Raw genomic sequence first — 23470 nt, 5'->3', positions numbered from 1 at the left:
CCTACTGGCACGACTAGTAACTTCACTGAAGGTTTGGGATTGGCAAGGACTGGTAGAACTGGGAGGGTGGGGGATAGGGAGCACATGGCTTTTTTTGTCTCTCCAGAAACTTCTATATTACTTCTCCTTTTTTTTACTCCTCACACATGCTTCCAGATTGTTTCTTGGAAACGACAAATATTTTCCCTCTTGCTATGCAGTGAAATTTTGCTCTTCTGTTCTTGTTCCAAACCTTCATACTCAAATACATCAAGATGCTAGCCTATCATTCCACTGGCCTCCTCAGAAGATAGTCAGTTATAAATAGAAAATGGAAGTTTTCCATTATCTTTTGAAAATATTACTAATAATACTAGCCTTGCTCCTTTCTAAGATGTGTTTGAATTTTAGACAGAAGGGATGTAAAAATACATTGCACACAGTAAATGCATAATAAATGATTATGAAGAGGATGGTTCTGTATTAGGTAGTCAGTGTTTGCAGTGACTGTGCTTCTGTGGGTTATCACTTCTTATAATTATCATTAATTACTTTCTTAATCATATTTTAATATCTGTTTCCTCCATGAGACTGTAAGTTCCCTGAGGTAAGAGTTATTTCTGGCTAGTTTGTCACTGTGTCACCAAGGCCTCATGGAGTGCCTGACCCACATATTTAACTATTGCATTAGTGAGTAGGTGATTAAATAAGCAGAGAAATAGGTGTGGAGAATTTCTCTCTTTCTTTAGAGTTAGCGACTCATATAGGAAGGAGTGACAGGGCAGGTGAGGGAGAGTGAAAGCACGTGAGGTGTTCTCGGAATGTTGTGAGCTGTCTAGGAGTTTGGGGCACATTAGCAGGCCCTGGATTTCTTCATTGACTCTGTCTGTTTCTGTGCATTTCCTGCTACTCCCAGTGTAGCCATCCCCTACCTGTTCCCATTGGGTTTATCCTTCTCCCTGATACTGAAAAAAGACAATAAAATACTTTCTTGCCTACCTGCTCATTGTCTCACTAACACAACCCATGATCAACAAGTTTACAGACTAGTCCAGAAAAAAATTATCTTCTTCACAGTTTCTTTCAAATAGTTGGGGTTTTCTCTCTAATATTTTTCCATGGCAGACATTGTGCTTTTTACCTACCTTTTAGTTTACCTAGTAATCTAATTTTAATGTTAATAGAACTTTCTGAACGGAAAAAATGTGCACCATAATGAAGCTTATACAGTAACCTTGGGACTGTAACTCATTCCTGTACTGTGTAGTTGCTCATATATCCAGTGACAGCATATTTCAGAGCAAAGACACTGGATTTACCTCTGTGGGCCTGAGACAACGAAATGGATTTCAAACAGTAGCAAGGGACACCAGCCTGCGTGGGCTGCTTCGGCCTCCTGCCCCTGCCAGAGCAACTGCCTGTTGATCTGCTTTAGCTGCTCAGTTCCAGTTGAGGAATTAATTTGAAGAAAAGATTTCGTGGCAAGAATAAAAATCAGCCAGCTGATCTTTGCAAGTGAAGAATATTAAATCACCCAACAAATGTTTTCTAAGTCTAAAGTGCTGTTGGTAGGATTTCAGTAAAATATAAGATATGGACTTATTTTTATACTTCAGATAAGTAATGAATAATTTTTCATAAATGTATGTCTGCCCTATATAGTATTTGAGAAATAGAGTAAACAGATATTTTTACTTGCTAAATCTGGCAATCTTACATGCTAGGTATTTTGAGAATTGGGGGGGATATGTGAGCATCATATATGAACAAGAGAACAAAGACATTATAAATTAAGTTGCATTTTTTGCAGTTGACTTTATTTTATTGTCATTATTATTATTAATTGGTACAACTCTTGAAAATTCATTCCATTACTTCAGTGCCTTTTCTCATATTTCAACACACTGGCATTCTATTTGCCAACTATATGAGGCAGCTCTACCTGGACCTACCTTTTAAGGTGCACTGTTTACATAAGGCCACTAAGAGTGTGCATGAGAAACTAGCCGCTTCCTCATCTTCATCTCTGCCTTCATTTATTATGTTATACAGGGTTTTCATCTACCTCCCAAGTCTACTTCTGATGACCTTACTACTTCTGGAATTTATTTTTTAATAACAATTGAAGTCAATGGGAAAATGATGTTCAATATACAGAATTTAACTTCACTTATAGCGAATATATCTAGCAAATATCTGTACCATGGAGACAGAAATGCTGGTTCAACTCCCTACAATTGGAGAATGCTAATACACACTAATGGCAAAGTGCTGTAGTTGTACCTTCAGACTGGCTGTTCTCTGATAAAAGTTATAATCACAGGAGAACAAAACCACATTAAATTCTAAAATGTTACTTCCCTGAATTAGTACTTATATACTGCACATATGCGTGCATGCACTATTTATCATTTATCTTCATGTATGAGAGATTTCAGTTCTAAAATCTGTAGGAGACAAGTATTTTTCAATTAAATTATATATGAGTCATAACAAATATGAATACATTCACTCAAGCAAAACATTTAAAAATGCACATCATAGTCCATTGCTTTTAGAGTGAGTAGTTGTCACCAAATGGAGAATTAAATTGCTTGCCATAGCCATTATGTCATGGACCTCAAGATTAACATGTAAGGGGAGAATAATGAAAGATTAAAAGATTATACACAGAGAATTAAATCCAGGTTCTCAAACCACCAGGCTGGACTGAGAGAAGGAGGAGTCAGCTTTGTGAACACGGAGTCTGTTCTGTCACTTTTGGCTTTATTTAAATATTTTTAACTTCTTCAGATTAAAAGACATTTGCCCACATGCTCTTGGGCTACTCAAAATTATTCATTTAAAATTCATAATTGTTCATTATGAGCTTTTGAAAAATTTTCATAGTTCATTTTATCCAAAACTGATGGGTCAACCAAGTTGGGTGAATATAGGACCTGTTTGAAAATAGTGATGGAAAATCCAGTGATGAATTTTGTAAAACTAAAAATAACCAAAATGACAGTTTCTAGGGCATAATCCTGTACTCATTCCTTGTGTAATTTAATCTTCCAACTTTGTCACACATCCTTGGTTTTTTCAAAAGGGCATAACATGCCACAAAGCAACACATTTCATCTTCCTTGTCTCAGGAAGAAAGCTCCATTCAAAACTAGAGAGTAGTAAAAATTAATTTGTATTCATTTTTAAACAGTTGTATTATGAAGGTATTAGTATTCAAAGGATATTTGGCTACTTTGGAAATATTCAGAACTATCCAAAATTGACCATTTGAGGCTTAACTGAAGGGACTGTATCTTTTTTGATGTATGCAAAGACTATCTTAATCATCAAAGAAAGAGTTGGGTTAACATTCATCAGGGAGATTGAGTCAAGGTGTACCTATGGAAGTTACCTAAGTTCACATCGACAAACAGCATACAGTTTTAAGTTTAAAACAGTGTATAAGTGTGTGAAATTATTTTGTGAAATGATTGTGAAACTTCACCTCATGTCAAATTTTAATTACTTCTAAGATTGTATATTTGTTTCATCACATCTCCCCGACTCTTAAATATGTATCTGAAGCTCTAAGAGTAAAAGTGAATGATTTCTCTCATTTCACGTCTAAGTAGGTTCCTTTTAGCAACAACTGAGCCATCTCCATCGTGGTCCTCCCTCTTCCAGTACAATCAACCCAAGGCTGGCTGCCTAGAGAGACGGAGCCCTCCATTTGGGGGAACAGCTCTCTCTATCTGTGAGGTCCACTGCTGGCTCTTCCAGGTCAAATCTTCCAAAGCTTTTGAATCTCTCCCCATCTCTAATGTACCCTGTGTCTTTACTGTCAGCATAATATTCTGCAATTATTGCTTTCATTATTTAACACCTGAGCACAGAAATCTTCCAATGAACATTGCCAAGATGGTGCATGCCTTCAGTGAACCGACTGTCTTGAGTGATACAGACAACAAAAAAACAATCTAATGAAGTATTTTATGACTACAATTGTGATAATTGTTATAAAAGTAAGTAATGAGGGCATAATGGAAGCAGATAACTAGAGTGGATTAGAGAAATTAGGAAAGGCTGCTCTGGGGAAGTGACAGGAATGGGAGCTGGCCAGGTTTGGGGCTGGGAGGGTTGGGATGATGCATAAAGAACAGAAAAGAGAATATTCCAGGCACAAGGATCAGTCAGCAGAAAGGAGGTCTTTAGACACATGTAACCATAGCAGTGAGTGAACAGAGAGATGATGAACATAGGAGCCAGATTGCTCAAGACCTGCAAAGTCATTCGAGGGATTTTGAACTTTAAATTAAAGGCAGTGGGAAGCCCCTCCTGCTTTTACTTGCCATTCTGCAAAATGTAGCAGAGTTTACTACTGGGGCCATTAGGCACAGCAGGCACAGCAACTAAATTAGCTGATGTAATTATAAGCTGCATAACAGAGGCACACCACCTAAGCCCAGGAAGTGAGGAGAATATCCTGGGACCTCAGGAATTAAACACTGGTGTGTTGACTTCTTTCAAAACAAAGGTGTCTGTGTTGATTGTCTGCCATTCATAAAACGTGGTTTACTAAAAACCCAGATTATCAAGTCAACCAGGCTATGCCTAGACACCTTTTTTATTTGAGTTGTCACCCTCCTAAAGCTCCTGTGTCTCCCAGTCCCTCTCACTGTACCTTGGCCTCTCTGTTCTGTCCTTCTATCTGCTGTCCTGGTCTGACAAATCCCCTTCCCTCTGTGGTTAGGAGTCTACTAGGTCTATAGGAGCAGAGCGTTGGACAGCAAGAAATGCTGATCTGACAGTCACGTCCCCTCCCTCCCCCTTATAGCTGGAGTTTTCTGCAGAGTTAACAGTCCTGGAAGAGTCCTGGTTCTCAGCACTCAGCACTGTGAGCAGCACATGGATAGAGGTCTAGTGCAGAAAGCCCTGCTAGAGAAAGTTTCCAAGATCAATGTTATAAATAACTCTTGGCAAGTTTTGCAGAGAAAATCTACATAATTAGCTTGAAATTTTAAACTGAGAAACACCTTATTCTGATGCTATGTGATTAGGATATAAGCAGGCTCTATATTAAAAATAAACGTATTTGCCACGTAAAAGTGGCATATTTTATTTTTTAATTTTGGTGTATTTTTCCATCACCATTTATCCCCCCATATCCTGTTTAAGTTACATATTTTAAAACTAAAAATGATCATTATTTTGGTTTTTCTTTTTTTGTTTGGAGGTAAGAGGGCTAGTTCTCTTTCTATTCCTTACCATTGAAAAGTTTCCACCTTACATACCTCCATCGAATATTGCCATCTAAAGTTTGGATGAACAAAGACAAACCAAACTCTTAAAAACTCTGTCTTTTCAAGGTTTCACTAGCTTGGCTGCTCTACAGACAATCGATGTACCTTAAAGAACAGTAAGTCAAGTTTAAAATAATTCCAGGCATATGGCACCACCAGGCAATGACTTGATTGCTTGAAAGGACTTCTGTGGACTCCTGTGATCATGACAATCCCTTGTGAACTTCAAGGCTCTCATTCTTCATTCTCTTCCCATCCCTAACACCCCATACTCATTTCTTGAAAGGAGTTCTCTAGAGTTTTTGTACTAGAGAGACTAGCTCAAAGAAATAAATCTGTGAATCAAAATAAACAAAAAATGGCAAGAATTTGTAAAGGCAACGTAATAGGCTAAAAATCATCCCTAAGCCAAGACCCAGGAGATTCACATTCTGATCTTGGCTCTGCTTCTTAACTTGAACCTTTCACTTGTCTTCTGAACTTCATTGTTCTGACCAAGCAACACCACCAAGTTGGGAAACAGACACGTGTTACAAATGGGAAAGTAATGGTGAGGAACTTCTGGGTCTGCCTCTTTTATTTACACACTGTGGTTGCAGGCTCTGGCTTTTACTTGAAGTGGCCTGACTCCATGTTACTGTAAAGAGACAGGGCTCAGGGCTGACTCATGCGTCAAGCCTAGTAACGTAACAGCTCATAGCTGAAAGAGACTGTGAGATGGATTCCTATACTCTGGTCAAAGGATAACCGTTGGTCCCATACTATAAAGTCCCAGAATCCCTTTCAACAGCTTTGTGTAGCTTTTAAAAAATAGATTTTTAGCAGTTACTTCTCTCAGTGCCTAATCATTTCCAGGTAGCAGTTTAGGCTCATTAAGTCTTTGAAGTCACAAGGATATTATTAAATACATCATTGCCCTGGAGCATTGGATGACAGTAAAATGGTGGGCACGCCTGTGTGCCCAGCACCACCAGGAAATGGCTTGAGTGCCCCTCAGCAAAAGCCTTTGTTAAAAAGAACTGATTGTTCAGTCTCGGACACGGAGCCTGCTGCTATTACCCTTTACTACATTCTCCTGAGGTCCAGGGACACTTGTTTCCGTAAGTGCAGACACTGAAGCATGAGTCACAGGCTTTCAGTATTCACAGATTCAGAGTGGGCACACAGGATGCATCACAGGAGGGATGTTTACAACCTCAAAAGTGTGGTCATCATGCTCTTAGTGCTATTTGACTAAAAATGTTTTGTTCAAGTGCTGCAGTCCTTACTTTGCATATCTGTGACTGTTTCTAGTGGCGTGTCTGAAGTGGGGGGCACTTTGAAGTATGGGTGTCATGAGTCAGAAAAGGACAATGTGTGTGTATGTGTGTTATTTGCTCCATTTACATGCACTAACTTGGGGGATTGAGATTCAAAAATTACCTTTGTTTTCTGGTTCTCTGGGCAGGTCTGTTTTCTATATAATTGTATATCATTCTGTCCTTTATATTTTTGTAAGAATAACATAATAAAAGCATGTGATCTTGTAACACAGTCACTATAATTCATCGTGGTGCTGGCTTTTAGGGTCATAAAGTTTCCAGTAGTCAGCACCTCATTTCCATACCCTTTGGTTAGCTATCAGCTCTTGTTTCAGAATATTATATCTGTTATGAGCAGGGTGTTGTCTCACCCAGATGATTTTTGGTATGTAGTAAATTGGGGTTCCAGTGAGTCTTCTATTGTGACAGTCAGGTGTGTGTTCTCATATTTTAATGAACTAAAAATATCTTTTTAAAAATACTTTTATTTTAAAATTATAGTTAACATACAATATTATATTAGTTTCAGGTGTACAACCCTGTGATTATGCATTTATATAACACCGTGATCACCCTGATAAATGTGGTACCCATCTGATACCATACACAGTTATTACAATATTATTGGCTATATTCCCTATGTTGTACTTTACATCCCCATACTATTCTGTTACTACTAATCTGTACATCTAAATCACTTCACATTTTTACCAACCCCATACCCCCCATTTCATCTGGCAACCATCAAAATGTTCTCTGTGTCTATAAGTATCTTTCTGTTCTGCTTGTTTGTTAATTTTGTTTTTAGATTCCACATATACATGAAATCATCTGGCATTTGTCTTTTGCTGTTTGACTCATCTCAGTACAATCCTGTCTAGGTCCAGCCATGTTGTTGCAGATGGCATGATTTCATTTTTTATGGCTGAATCATTGTCCATTGAATGTATGCACCAGTTCTTTATTCATTCATTTATTGATGGACACTTAGGTTGCTTCCATATGTGGTTATTATAAATAACGCTGTAGAAACATGGATGTATATGTCTTTTCAATTAGTGTTTTGGCTTTCTTTGAATAAATACCCAGAAGTGGAATTGCAAGGTCCTTCCTTGTCTCTTGTTATAACTTTTGTTACAAAATCTCTTTCGTCTGGTATAAGGATTGCTACCCCAGCTTCTTTTAAAATTTCTATTTTATGAAATATCCTTTTCCTTTTGGTCTCTCTGTGTCCTTCAATCTGAAATGAGTCTCCTGTAGACAGTGTATGTGAGGGTCTTATTTTATATGTAAGGACCTATCCATTCAGCCTCTCTATGTCTTTTGATTAGAGCTGTTTAATCTACTTGTATTTAAAGTAGTTAATAGATACCCATTTATTGCCATTATATTATTTATATTTTTACCTTTTTGCTTCTTCTTAAAGAAGACCCTCTAACATTTCTTGTAATAGTGGTTTGATAGTGATGAACTCCTTTTGATTTTCTCATCTCCCCTTTGATTCTAAATGAAAGCTTCACTGAGTAAAGTAAACTTGGCTATAGGTCCTTGCTTTCCATCACTTTGAATATTTCTTGCCATTACCTTCTGGCCTGCAAATTTACTGTTGAGAAATCAACTGACAGTCTTAATGAAGCTCCTCTGTAGGTAACTAACTGCTTTTCTCTTGCTACTTTTAAGATTCTCTCTTTGTCTTTAACCTTTGGCATATTAATTATGTGTCTTAGTATGGGCCTCTTTAGATTCATCTTGTTTGGAATTCTCTGCACTCCCTGGACTTGTATGTCTATTTCTTCACCAGCTTGGGGATGTTTTCATCATTATTTTTTTCAAATAGATTTTCAATTATTGCTCTCTCTCTTCTCCTTCTGGCACCCATGATGCAAATGGTGCTACTCTTAAAGTTGTCCCAGAGGCCCCTTATGCTATCCTCATTTTTTGGGTTCGTTTCCTTTTGCTGTTCTGAATGGGTATTTCTGCTGCCTTATCTTCAAAATTACTGATCTGATCCTCTACTTCGTCTACTGTACTGTTGATTTCCTGTAATGTATTCTTCATTACAGTGATTGTATTCATTTCTGACTGGTTCGTTCCTCTACTCTTCACCTAAGTTCATTGAGCCTCCTTATAACCAGTGTTTTAAACTCTGCATCTGATAGATTACTTGTCTCCATTTTGTTTGGTCCTTTTTCTGGAATTTTGTTCTGTTCTTTCATTTGGGATGTGTTTCTTTGTCTCCTCATTTTGGCTGCCTCCCTGTATTTATTTCTATGTATTAGGTAGGGCTTCTACATTTCCTGGTCTTGGTAGACTGGCCCTATATAACAAGTGTCCTGTGGGGTCTGACAGCTCAGCTTCACCAGTCACCCAAGCTGGGCACTCCAGGTGTGCCCCCTGTGTGGTCTGTGGGCACCCTCCTTTTGTAGTTGAACCTTGATTGCTGTTAGCACATTGATGGGAAAGATATATCCTCTGGTCAATCAGCTGCAAAAACTGACCCCACAAAGCAGAACTCATTTTAGCAAGCCTCATGTACCCACTGAACACAACCCTTGAGTGTGTTGCTCATGGAAGCAGTTGGTTGGTGCTTCCATGTGATCTGAAGCTGTCCACTGAGTGTGATGACTCTGGCATCCCCCAGGGGGTATAAACCAAAGTCAGCCCCTACCTGTGCCCTGTCTGGGTCACCTAGCATGAGCTACAAAGTGATATGCAGGTGGCTGCTACTCGTGCTAGGATTAGAGGTGCCCAGGAGAGGCCAAGCTATGAACCAAGGTCAGCTCCCCTTAGTTCTGAGCCTGGGGCCACTTAGCAAGAGGTACAGGGTATGCTGAGCCTAAATGGTGCTTATTTGTGAGGTTTTAGGGAAGTTAGCAGCATGAGTCAAGATATGTCATTTGTATGTACAAGCCCCTGGAAAGGGACTGAGTGGGCCAACTAGTTGGGTGGGGGAATCACCAGGGCAGCTGAACAGTGTTAGCAGGTTGATGGAGACTCAGCTGTGGCTCCTGCCTCCCGGCTCTGTGGGGAGGACTCAGCAAAGGAAAAATGGCCCCTGCCAGCACTTCAGCCTAGAAGAAAGCTGCCCCTTCAGCCCTCATTCTGAAGCCAGACAGTTCAGTTCCTCCTATGTCCCTGTACCTTTCAAGCTGCTGCCCCAGCACTGGAGCTCAGAGCCAGTGAACTCAAGTAATTCCATATGTTGGCCCTTTAAGAGGAATGCCTAGGGCTTCAGCAGCCCTTTATCTAACTCAGCCAAAATACCCACTGGTTTTTACAGCCAGAAGTTATGAGGATTTCTCTTCCTGGCACTAGAACCCTGGGCTGGGGGTTCTGGTACCTTGGCTTATCAGAGGGGAACCTCGGCATCTGAGATATCCCTTCCAATATTTAAGCACCACATGTTGGTATGGGGCCAGCTCATTGGCACTTCTGCCTTTCCTATCAGTCTCAATATGGTTTATTCTTTATATCCTTAGTTGTAGGACTTCTGTTCAGCTAGATTTCAGGTGGTTCTGAATGGTGGCTGTTCTGTAGTTTAATTGTAATTTTGATGTGATTGTGGTTCTGAGTACTGCATTTACCTACACTGCCATCTTGACTGGGAGCTGGAAAATATTCTTTACTATATTTACCTGTATTAAATTTGGCCATATTAATTAAGCAATAAGAGCTAATTAAATGCATTGATATAAGTGGGATCAGAGGGTAGTCTGATTCATTTTAATCAGGAAGCCCCTGAGATCAAAAGTGTGTGTGCAATGGTAATGTTTTGTCCAAGGATCCAGCACTAACCCTCTGGAGTGTAGTTGATATTATGACCCCCTCTATGAGCCATCCAGATGTGTTCAAGAATTATTGAGGGAGAAAGTACTCAAACTTTAGTTTGTTTTATGATGTCATTTAGCAGATGCTCCATAATGTTGTTCAATGTCTATGGCAGTAGGATGAAGAAGCTGAATGCTTGTAATGAAAGTCTGTCAGACTGACCTAGGTTTAAATTTCAGCTCTAAAATCTCTTAAGTCTCACTTTCCTCATCAGTAAAATGGGGATAATAGTACCACCAGATCTGAAGATTAAATAAACTCATGAAAATTAGGAATTAGCATAGTTGCTCTCAATAAATGAATAAATTATACTTAGGAGCTAATGAGTCTAGGGAGGAATGGGTTGGCAGTGCGGCATGATGGCTACATACACAGCCTCCAGAGAGACTTCTGAACTGGTCTTGAGGCTACCAGTAAAGTGATCTTGTGAACATTTCTTAATGCTTCTCAACTGTATTAGTTTCCTGTTGCTGCGACCATAAGTGTAGTGGCTTAAAACAACACAAGTGTTGTTTATCTTATGGTTCTGGAGATCCAGAAGCCCCAAATAAGTCTGACTGTGCTAAAATCAAGGTGTCATCAGGTTGCTTTCTTTCTGGGAATTCTAGAGGAGAATCGATTTCCTTGCCTTTTCCAACTTCTAGAGGCCACCAGCATGCATTGTTTTTTTGGGTCCTCCACATTAAAGTTTCCCTCTTTCCCTTTTAAGGACTATTATAATTACATTGGGCCCACCCAGATAGTCAAGATTATCTGTGCATCTCAAGATGCTTAACTTAATCACATTGACCAAGTCCCTTTTGCCATGTGGGTACCAGATTTACAAATTCCGAGGATTGTGATGTGGTCATCTTTGGTGTCCATTGTTCTATCTTACTTCATCAGCCTTATGATCTATCTCAGAGTTAGGATAAGAAATAAATAGGATATTTTATGTAAAATGTTTAATTCAGAGCCCACTCACACATGTTAAGCACTTACTTAATATTTATTATTATTGTTATTATCATTGAATGAATCTCTGAGTCCCTTCCTGCTACATTACCCAGACATTTGTGCCTCTGCCTCAGCAGGGTGATTCACAGGGTCTGCGTGATTCGAGACTGAAAAGGAAGGAGCGTTCCCACCAGCTATTCTTCCCCACTCAAATTCTTGGCAGCCACCAACTTAGAGCCATGGCTTGATCAAGAAACAGAGATTACTTCTGGTTGTTTCTTAATTTCAGACAAAATTCTCTTCAGTTGAAGGGACATAATTAAGAGAGCCTTATAATTCATAGAAAACAGATCCAGGGGCAAGAAATAAGGGCTGCCTCTGTTTCTTCTCTTTCCACTCTGTACTCTTGTCAACCCTAGTCTCAGGGAAAGGACCATGGTGTGAAAATGCTATTGTTTGCTGCCGGGGACCATGCAGCCATTACTTTTGGCTGCTCATACACTCTGCCTGTTTCTTTTCCATGTGGCCTATTTAATTTTGGCTTGTGCATTCATTAACTCCATACTCTTGGCTGTGTTTTTATTGGATAGCAATCATCAGAATCCCTACAATGTCACTGCTGTTTTCTAAGATATTTTATATTACATTAGCCTGAGATATTCTCCATAGAGAGACTGTGTGTGGGGAAAGGAAAAAATAGCATGATATTAATTAATATTTAACTTAATATTAGTGAGTTGATTTCTATTCCACTTTTTACCGGCACATTAAACTAGATTGGAAAGTGGCTAAATTTAGATATCCTTAAGTCCTCATTTTCAGTGAGAACAAAATAGCTCCTTCTGCAATCTAAAATTCTTGAGATTTACCCTTTAAAGGTATTTGTTCTGCCCCAAATAAATTATCTGAAAGAATTAATAGGGAAGAAAGGGATTTTTTTCTTTTAATTTAGTAAACATTTCCCATGATCTTTTTGTACTCTTTGTGGACTGTATTTGGATCCCTTTGTTCATCTTATACTTTGTTATTGGTTCTGAATGCATAAATACATAATAACAGTCATATTGATATCTTCCCACCTACCTCAGCCCTCTTCCATCATTTGCCCTCCCATATCCCTTCTCTCAAAGGACAGTTTGCTTGTGTGGCCCCCAGAGCATGTCATCCAAACCTGACCTCCCCAGGAAGCACTCAAGGGCCATGATTATTTCCTTTTCCTGGTCAATCACAAGTGCCATGTCCTCCCTGTGTGTCCCTCACCTGGTATTTTTTAAAAAGGAACTAAATTAACTACACTAAGGGGACGTTTCTGCTGCTCTCAGGGAAATTTGCATTTTTAGGGGCATAAAATTAATTTTTGTCTAGATTTATTGAGGTATAATTTGATGGTTTTGATGGTTTGAGTCATATTCCCTAATAAACATAGTAATGAAGACAATGAATAAAGGAACTGAGTTTAGGAAGGAAAATGAAGGGCAAGAAGGAAGGTTGGATTAGAAGAAGGGGGAATAAAATAGAAAGAGGAGAGATGGAAAAAATGAAGGGGTAAATGCAAAAGATAAAGGTGCCTTTTGACTTGCAGGTGCAGTTTCTTTCCTTAGCAAAATTGTGGCATTGCATAACTCATTAACTCCACCCTGCCTAACTCCCCTTCCCCCTTTGGCATCTTCTAATGCATATCTTAAATTATGCTTTAGCCCAATTCAGTGTGAGTGTGTGTATGTGTGTGTGTGTGTGTGTGTGTTGGCAATATCCTATCATCAATCACTGTCCTCAGGAAAAGAAGAGCTAATCCCATAAGTCTTCATGCAATGCCACTTTGGTCTTTCTTAAGAGGCCCTTGAGCAATTAGTCTCTCTGAAGCTCAGTTTCCACTTGGGTAAAATGGGAATAGTACAGCATTATGGCATTCTTATAAGAATATAATGAAAAACTTTCTGCATACTACTTGGAACATAGTAAGCTTTTTTGTAAAATGGTAATTGTTTCAAATTACCATTTATTCTTAATAGCAGTTATTCTTATCCTTATTATTATTGAGTTGGTCAAAAAGTTCATTTGTTTCTGTAAGATGGCTCTAGTTGCACTTAGTTGTCTTTAACTTTATTGAAAACAATTTTGTTAGATTGTATTATGACAGCTGTTATATCAGTGCACATTTTTAAAAAAACATCAAAATTGGTGAATTTTTGGGTAACCACTTTAATACTAAAGATGGAAGAAAATATGCAATATTTTTGGAATATTATGGTTTATTATTTCAAGAAAGGTAAAAGTGGAACTGAAATACACACACACACAAAGAAATTTGTGCAGCATATGGAGAAAATGCAGTGACTGATCAAACGTGGTTTGAGAAGTTTCATACTGGAGATTTCTCACTTGAATGATGCTCCACGGTTGAGTAAGCCAGTTGAATTTGATAATCAAGACATTAATTGAGAACAATCAATGTTATACCATGCAGAAGATGGCCAACATACTCACAGTATCTGTATCAATAAAGTTATTGGTGAAAATGAAAAATATGTCATTTCCATTTTATGGAAAAAACCATAAGGACTTTTTGGCCAACCTGATATTATTTGTTCTACAAGAAAAAATTAGATTTTCTTGTCCTATTGCAGAAAACACAGTATACTTACCTGCCTCTCCCTTTGCCATCTCTCCAAACTCAGCACTCCCCAATCCTAAAAATAAAAAATATATATAAAAATAGGAAAGCATGCAAGCCTCCCTGGCCTACATCTTGATTCTCAATGCTCTGTCCTATACTTCTATTCTCGTCCCTTTCCCAATTCTCCTCATGAAGATCACACTCCTAGAAGCTGAGAGAACAATGAGCCTGTGGGAGAAGGAGTTGTGCCACTGATAATTTAAAGCACATTGGATTTTCCATGTGAGAACTGCTGCCTGGCACGTGAATATTGAGTTGTATGTCCAGGCACTCCAGTTTCTACCACAGGAGGAGGCCATCACTGCCTTCTCCCATCATCATTGCTCCACCTTGACGTCTTTCCTGTTGTCTTGGCTTTAGGAGGCCACCACCAGCCTTCTTTACGCTACCCTGGGCAATTGCTCTGTAGCTGCATCTGTTGGAACCAACTGCTCCTTTTGCTAAAAGTTGGTGCTACCGATAAAATAAAACTACCTTTGATTCTCACCAAATCCTGGCCTTCTTCCCCAAAACCAGCCCAAGCAAGGAACTAGAATCTCTTTACTTGTGTATCCATGGGCATGAACATTTGAGTGGAGTGAAGGTCTATATCTTTAATCAAATCATTAAAAGGGTCTAAACCTTAAAAGAAATTATGGGCTAGACAGCATTGTGCTGCTTAACCAGCTAATACATTCTGTCTTGTCACAGCCTTTCACTAAAAGGCTAAATTTAACTCAGTCACTTGAAAAAAATTGAAATTACAATCTGTAAAGTTTTCTAAAATATTTTAGTTTTATAAAGTGTCCATGTATATATGGTATAATCTCACTGTAATGAGGTGGTGAAGCTCAAAAATTTGATTACAAAATTTGGGGCTGTCTTACTGCGAGATTAGTGAAAAAGTCTTCTCATGACAGAGGGGAGGGGACTTTTCATTTATTTATTTCCATTGATTAGATGTGTAAGAAAAAGAAACAGACCTGTACTTACAAACAGTAACATCTTACACTAAATTGAAAGTTTCAAACAATTGAAAGTCATTTCCTAATACTCTCCTCCCAAAGTTTAAGACCTGACCAGTCCCAGCAGGAGGACAGGGGAGACCCTCGCCCCAGTGTTAAGGTCAGCCGTAGTTCCGCCATGGCCGCGTGAGTCTATCCATGTAACATTACTGCTCTTGAGGAATACAGGTGCATGTGCACGCATACACATGCAAAAAAATATATACTGCCCCGGGGGCACATGATATTGGATAAAACATGGTTATCTAAAAGAAATCTGAGGTCCCAGTGCAGTTCTGGAGGCAGAGGTACAGACTGCCCCCCCTCACGATGCTCTTCCCTAGGGACGTTGGAGGTCCTTTTGATCAAGCTCTTAGGCAGAGTTCCCCAGCCCATCAGAGGCATTCTTATGACTTTGAACCTCACATGACAGAATTCGAATTTTGATCATCTTCCTTCTAAAAGGTTTCTTTTTACCCATGCCAAGTTTCTCCCAGCCTCCCCCTGCAATCTTTAATCCCTTACCAATAGGAAGGGGGAGGTAAGGGCAATACCAGCTGCTCTGGAGCCGGAGTCCTAGCCTTGTACCAAGGCAAATGAAATCAGATGAAACCAAACAAAACCGAATGTCCTTGAACATCCTGAACACTCTTACCTCAGAACAGCAGGTTCCTTCCTGGCTAGAAATTACCCCTGAGAGCAGTTCTTTCCAGAGTAAAAATGGTTTTCTCATTTTCAATGGCATCTTCTATTTTTTAGAAGTTCGCCTTATCAGGGGCTGATATCAATGTATGTATGTGTTTATGTATATTTACATTCCCCCAAAATTAAATTACTTCTCCCTTGGCTCAAAGTGTATTTTATAGTGTGTCTTATGAGTTAGAGAAACATACAGGGTCGGCACAAATAATGCACCTTTTTTATTACAAAATCATCAGCATGTAATTCTGTAACATAACAATGTCACACTCAAGCACACCATATGACATTTTAGGTGTCATGTTCAAATTAAAACTAAATTATTACACCCATATTATAACCTGACCAACCACACTCAAGCAGGCATTACTTCTGCTGGACCCTGTATTATAAAGCAACGTAAGAATTCCAACATAATGTTTTGTAATTAAGTTCATGGTCAAACTCAACTAGTATCATACTTCTAGCTCAAACCTGGCTGTGTATCAGGAACACCTATAGTGATTTTAAAAGCGCAAATGCTTTGCTGCAACCCCAAATTCAGCACATCCACCTATCTGCATGTTTGGTCTGGTCTCTAGGCTGGTGTGATGGGCAGCCACAGCAGACAGCTACTGTGGCAGACACTCTTGAGGGACAATCAAATCCTGAAGATATCCAGCTGGTCATCACACTACAATAGTGTGGCCCTGCCCCTCGTCCCCCAAAACAAAACCCAAATTCCAAGAGCAGAGGATGACATTCAAGGTAAAAGGCAAAGTCAGAAATCCATTCTAGCCATCTATTTTAGTAACAGCATTTTCCTACTTCCAGGGGCTCATCCCAATAAAGGACTAGACAGTAAAAGCAAATGCAATTATATTTCGCCTCAGGAAAGAGCTCTGAATACTTTTTTATTATTTAGAACTAGACTGTAAATCTGTGAAAGTCATATCAGAGGCCTCTTTCATTAACAGAAATGGAAACAGGCATTTCTATGCCACCAATAAATCAATTAGAGGAGGAATGGAGCTTGAAACGGCTTTCACTGCAGTTATTAACTTCGGAGAGTGTGCAGCGTCGGTGATTGCTGAACCCAGCATCTTCTTGCTGCCCACCTGGAGCAAAATGGAGGGAAATAAAGCACAGGAACAGTCCCATCGTGCTACACATGAAGCCTGCAAGTCTTAGAGGAAGTGTTTGCTAAAGTGCAGCAGCAGCAAAGCAGAGCCAGACGTTGCTAAAAACATCGTTGGCTTGTGTGGGTCGCAACTGCGGGAGTGCGAATCAGTGTGTGAGCTGGTGTGTTTACATGTGTCTGGGTTTACGTAAATCTGGAGCCTGGGAATTATTTTAATCACCATGATTATTTCCAGTATAACGATGTTTTAAAATAGGAGAATTTCATTAAGAAGTAGAGGAGTTTCTCAGTGAAATTTGAGAAAGCTGTGGACCCTTCCATTCTCCTGTTGGCCTGTTAATCACTAACTTCTACAGTTTACCAGCTTCAGAAGTCTTAATTTGTATTAAAAAGTGGCATCTGGAGTAAGATAATTGGTGATTAGAACCCATATGAATCTAGGAATTTAAAAATTAAAAGCAAAAATAGAAAGGATTCGATGTCTTGCCCTGCCAGAAAACACTGTGCTTTGGGTGACCACTTTACCCACGTGAGTCTCAAGTTCTTCAGCTCTAAGTTGGGATTAACATGTCCCCTACCTGTTCACAAGGTTATAGGGAAAAGCATTTTATAATCTTTGGAAATGTACATAAATGTAAGCTACTATTAGGATAAGCTTCTACCTTTTAAATGTCTTCTGTGTCATGGGGTAAGAGAAATATGTATTATGGGTGATGCTGGATTTGAGGTGTGAAGGAAGTTACTTCAGGATGTAATATTTCAGTTACAATATTTCATTGTGAATTTATTCTTACTGTTCCAAAATACAGTTCACTTTTCTTCTAACAATCTATGTGCTACATTTAGATTTATTCTTTATACCTTGCTGGTTCCCACTCTGTTCTACTCTGTTACTTCATTCCTCCCCCATATATAAGGGCGAAGAGTTGGAACTCTCCCTATCTTGTTTACAGCCCTGTTGTAATGACCAGGCTGGAACAAGGGTAACTTAGTGAACTCACCTGGCACTAACTTGTTATTGCCATGAGGGCTGCGGATTGGTTCCCACTGTATGTGAAATGCTATAAGAAAGCAAAAGCTCAGGCTCTCTTGGCTCTTCTTCATGTGACCTGCCAATCACCACTATGAATGTGTCCTAAATCTATCTCAATTCAATCCTGTAGCATAAAACAGAATATTTTTGGTCCTGAATCATGCATGGAAATATCCAGCTAACTGGACTCTTCCCTTAATCACATGCTCCCAGCCCCTACCATCTTGCCTACCCAGTCCCTCCTTCACTCACCATGCTGGAGCCATCTTGACAAAATCTAAATCTGAACACATCAATTCCCTACTTAAACCTTGGATGGCACCTGGTCTCCCAGGGGAAAGCCTGTCCTGTCCAGATATGACAACTGAGGCTCCCCACATCTGACGCCTGTTCACCTCCCCAGCGTCTCCATGCACACTCGTGCTCAGCGATGCTGAGCTATCCCCAATTCCCAAGTGCGCCTTATACACTTTTTCAAATTCCGTGTTTGTTCCTGATTCCTTCTAACTATAATTGCCCTGCATTTACTCTTTTCTGTCTGGAAAATTCCTGTCCATCCTTGAAAACTGTTCCAGAGTCACCTGTTCTTCAACACCTTCTATATCTAGCAGCACATATCTAGAAATAAACTTCATTATCTACCAGTACATGCTTTCATCATTGTACATACTACACCATATTAAATGATGTGTTAAAATAATTTGTTTCCTCTTCTAGACTATGAGTGTCTTAAGGGAAAGAATCACGTCTTATTAATCTTGGGATCTTGAGAAACTAGCAGAGTGTCTGACAAATTACAGCTGTATTACAAATACATCTTAAGGAAATGAGTGGCTAGATTCTCCTCAGTGAAAAAAAACATACACCCTGTACCATGGGACTGAGCTCTAGTAAACATCTGATCATCACTTATTTACTCCTGTTAGGTTTTTTGTTGTTGTTGTTCCTTCGACATTTATGTAACCTTCTGGTCAATTCTAAGGCTGTAAGCATCTCATCTATATGAAGGAGCAACAGAATCTAACCAGTTAGGCCTGTTGGTAAGCCACGCAGCTTGTGACATCATATTATCTCAGATGGATTATTTTCCTCTTCTTCTCCTTCATCTGATTTTGGGCAGCTACAGTTACACAGAAATGCATAAAAAGTCGAGCTTGACAATTTCAGAAGCAAAATTGCTCTTTAAAAGCCCTCCCTTCATCCCGTACTGAAAGTGTTGCTGTCCCTTTTCCTAAGGCCATGAGAATGTGGTCGGGCATTATGTGTCTCAAGTTAAGTTGGGAGCTAAGGTGCCCACAGGGGTGCTGCTCGCCTGTTGAGACTCATGAGCTTGCTTTGCCCATGAGTCCTGCTATTGAACAAGTGTTACCTGTAAACTAGCATGCCCCTCCTTTTTCACTACTATGACTGTAGCTAATATGTAATAAATGAGTATTCTCAATTTTACCTAACAGTGATGCCCCCCAAGTGATGCTGGGAGTAAAATGAGAAGTATGTAATTTTTCCTTTTAAATTCATAATTATATTCCATGCTTTCTATTCTTTTGCACCACTGAGTTTTTCCTTCTTTTCTTGATATGGTAGACATCTAACTTAGAAGTGAGAATTAATACCTGTTGTGTAGCTAATGATGGTTCTTCTATGAGTTAATTAGTCAAAAAATGGTGATGAATAGACTGAAAGATGACACCAATGTAGTGTGCATTTATTTCAACTTCTGCTTCATAAGACAGGGTTTTGCTTTAAAATATATGGCCCTAGATTATAAAAATATATAAATTAGCTTCTCTCACTTCAAATAATTAATTTTTGAAACTAGTACAAATTGAATCTCAGTCTTCTATAAGTCAGTTTTTGAAAATATAATTGAAAGTCCATTTCACAGAAAGCAAACTTAGCTCTTCTTTTTCTTCCCACTCTATTTCTGTTTTATTTCTTTTTTTTAACTAAATATACATAGCATTTGTTGATTGGATTTTGCTGGGCACTGTGAAGAATTTAGAATTCTTGAGATTGCTGCCCTCAAAAGCCTTAAAGAGAGACACACAAAACGTTACCTAGGGAAAGAGATGTAACGATCAGCACCGACCGAGCACTGCAGACTGGAGCCCTGGGCGTTCAGAAGCCCGCCTTTACCTCCCTGACATTTTCAGTCAGAGCTTTCCAACCTGCCATCCTTTGTGATTTATTTTTTAATGGTTTTTATCTCGTTCCAGTATATAGACAGATGGAGGAACATATCATTGGTTCTCTCCCCCGTCTTTTTTTTACTCTACTTCTGATCCTCTTGAAATAAAAATTGGGAGCTATATCCAGATTATTTTGGGGATGTCGGATTCTTATCTGCCCTCTTCCTCTGGAGTAAAAAAGACAGAGTTATGTGAATCAGGAAGGCTGTGTCTCTCTCCAGATCTCTAGATATCAACCATACTTGCATAACTAAAATCTTATAAAAAGAAAGTATTTGACCATGTTCAGCAGTGAATCATTACCAGAGTTTCATTAACAACTCTGCTCCTCTCCAGTTATTGTTTAACCTGACCCTGGTTATATAACCACCCATTGTGAATGGGTACACATTTCTCTTAACTCTGTAAACCAAGGCTGATCCTGCCCTTCTTTTCTTCCCTGACAATAGGCAAATGATCCTTGAATCAAACCTGGTGAGGCTGTTTGACTGATATCACATTGATTTTCACCACCAGTGTTTTCTTTTACTCTCAAATGAGTCATTTTGTACAGAGCAGTCTAACCTTTCAGTCTGTCTTCTGCAAGTAGTTCTGTTCAATTTATCCCCAGGTAATCGACCTCTTTCAATTTCATACACCTTTCTTTCCACTTCTACAGCTATAGTTACCTCATTGTGCTTTTACTCCTTTGTAGCTGCTCCACTAGAATGTAAGCACCTGGAGGGAGGAAGCTGTGAGTAGATCCCTTTTTTATGCTCAGAGCTTTGCTTGGTGTCAGGAATACGAAAGGTACTCAGTAAATATTCGTTAAGCTCAGCATTGAGAGAAAGACATAGCCAGCTATGGAGGCTCAGAGGAAAAGCACCAGACCCAGCCAATCATAGAGAATTGGGGTGGTTGGCGGGGGTGGGGCATTCAGAGGAAGATACACCTAAATTGAGACCTGAAGGGTAACTGTAAGTTAGCTAAGCATAGGGAGAGGGCAATACAGGCCAAAAATAAATAAATACATAAATACATAAATAAATACAATGGGCAAAGAACCATATTAAAAAAGAGCAGGCTGCAGTGAAAGACAGACAAAAAAGATCAGCTATGCCTTATATCTACTGTGCCCAAGAATCAAAATATAATGGGACAAATCTAAATGTATGCACATAAGTGTATATATGAAACTTTAGTTTTTAAAAGCTTAATTAGGTATCATAAAAAATCAACTCCACCAACCCGTAAAACTTTAACATTTAGCCCAAGCCCTCTGTCAGACTAAACAATATTTCCATTAACTTTCTCATTACTTCCTTTTTCCTCAAGTGAAATTTTATTTTTTTTGTATTTTTTTCATTCTCCGTTTTAAGTGTTGGTATTTTTAAGATAGTTCCACTGCAGACAGTATTTTTATTTGTGTGAAGAGTTGTGAACCTAACCCCCCTGCATGAAATTATGTATAGAAAAACTTGTGTGCTGCAAACACTCAACTTAGAAGTGAACATTTAGAAAATAACCTGCTTCTAAATTGCTGTTTTGGGTGCGCAAGGGGCAATTTGCAGCAGAATGTGGTTGCAGGCATACCAGTCTTGGGGTTCAAACGTCTGTGCCTTTCGCTTCACTAACTCCACGACACTTTCAGTCTCATCATTTGTTAAATGGGATGCATTATCTCTGCTTTATAGTCTTCCCAGAAACTCTCAAAATTAAAAAAGAATCTATATATGTAAAAATGAAACACCTAACAGACTCTGAATGGTTGTGTTCAGTTGTAATGCAAGATAATCTGCTACTGTGAATATTTTTGTTTTAGAAAGTAAAACATGTATCCCCCCTCAACCAACTCCAACAACATTATATAGGGAAAAATATGTACAGCAATATAAGTTAATAAAGGTAAAACTGTATTTTTGAAACAGTGTTAAATAGCTTATCTCTGCGTTTACAGCATAGCTGAAGCAAATGTGTTTACATAGGTATGACTGTTTGCCTCATTAGCAGGAGGGTAATCCACAATGTACCCATTTTGTCTCACAGAATGATTGAAGATAGTGGGAAAAGAGGAAATACTATGGCAGAAAGAAGACAGCTGTTTGCAGAGATGAGTAAGTATGGAACTTTTCAGGAAGACCCTATAGTGTCCACTGAATGCACATGAAATCCTATGACCTGTGTACTTATATTAAAATTCTAAATTTCTTGCATAAAGTATAAACTTGGGCATTTTTGCCTCCTATAAAATAAATTAGTAAAGCATTGTAATTTGTTACTACTCTGTATATTTTATATGAAAAAAATTTCCATGGCCCTAAATATATGTATATACACATACACACAAACAGCTTTATAAACACAATATTTAGTGTTGGCATTAATACAGTCAACTAAACTTTAAAGTCTATGTTCATCTCTCTATGCTATCTCAGTGTCCAGCACATTGTAAGCTGTGACATTGTGACAGTACTTGTGAAGTGAATTCTTGAATGTCTCACCTACGAAATAATATATGTTTATATGGAAAAAAGGAGTCAGGCGTGATTACCAGACCAAACTGTAAGCTGTCATTTAGACTTCATGCAGAGAGGAAGAATCTATGTAACAAACCAGTTGCTAAAAAAATTAAACAAAATGAAAGAAGTTAAACAAAAGTTAAAAAGAGCTCGGAGGTCACCTGTCATTGAAGGAAACCAAACCAAGACTGACTCCAGTGGAGAACCCGTTAAATAAAGGCTGCTGGTTTATGTAAATACATGGTTACTGTGTGAATAATTGGTTGGTAGCGGCTCCCTTATAGACCACGTTTCTTATTCATGAGGCAGAAGAACTTGACATTGGAAGGAAAACACACATCTCAAATTAAATGTTATAAAGAAAAGAGTACAATCCTCTTATTGTCTTTTTATCTCTCTTTCCCTGTATAAGAATGAAGATGAGCAGAAGTGAGTTGTAAGCCTTTTTGCCTGCGAAGGAAGTAGACAAAATTAGGTTTCCACTGAAGATTGGAACTGATTGGCAAGAATGAGGGTTAGCACAGATAAACAGAAGTCCTAGATAATAAGATTCATATTTTCCTTTATCATTTCCCAATAATCTGGTGGCACCAAGGCAGTGCTAGAACTAACAAAGAGGAAAAAAATTAAAATTGATGTGGGGAATCTCAATCATGCTTCTTGCATTTTTCACTTTTAGAAACGTGTCTAGCCTGGGCTGGTGTAGTTCAGTGGACTGAGCACGGGCCTGCAAACCAAAGGGTCACCAGTTCGATTCCCAGTCAGGGCACATGCCTAGGTTGTGGTCCAGGTCCCCAGTAGGGGGTATGCAAGAGGCAACCACAGATTGGTGTTTCTCTCCCTCTCTTTCTCTCTCTCTAAAAATAAATAAATGAAAGAGAAAGAGAAAGAGAAAGAAAGAAAGAAAGAAAGAAAGAAAGAAAGAAAGAAAGAAAGAAAGAA

At 38.9% G+C, this 23470-nt stretch overlaps 1 protein-coding gene across 17 annotated transcripts in view; it reads left to right on the top strand.

Moving 5' to 3' along the window:
* The window catches only part of DTNA (dystrobrevin alpha), a 352090-nt gene that overhangs the window by 212116 nt on the left and 116504 nt on the right, over nt 1-23470 (top strand). For 11 of the 17 annotated variants that reach the window (XM_036009165.1, XM_036009164.1, XM_036009163.1 and 8 more), the window contains exon 1: nt 22057-22123. In XM_036009165.1, the coding sequence (XP_035865058.1) occupies nt 22057-22123 (67 nt within the window). Of the gene's footprint in view, nt 1-22055; nt 22124-23470 lie in introns of those variants that run through there. The other 6 variants (XM_028523840.2, XM_028523841.2, XM_028523839.2 and 3 more) reach the window with 1 other exon arrangement.

The sequence above is a fragment of the Phyllostomus discolor genome, chromosome 9 (assembly GCF_004126475.2).
Source record: "Phyllostomus discolor isolate MPI-MPIP mPhyDis1 chromosome 9, mPhyDis1.pri.v3, whole genome shotgun sequence".
Classification (NCBI taxonomy): domain Eukaryota; kingdom Metazoa; phylum Chordata; class Mammalia; order Chiroptera; family Phyllostomidae; genus Phyllostomus; species Phyllostomus discolor.
This window is presented reverse-complemented; position numbering and strand designations above follow the sequence as displayed.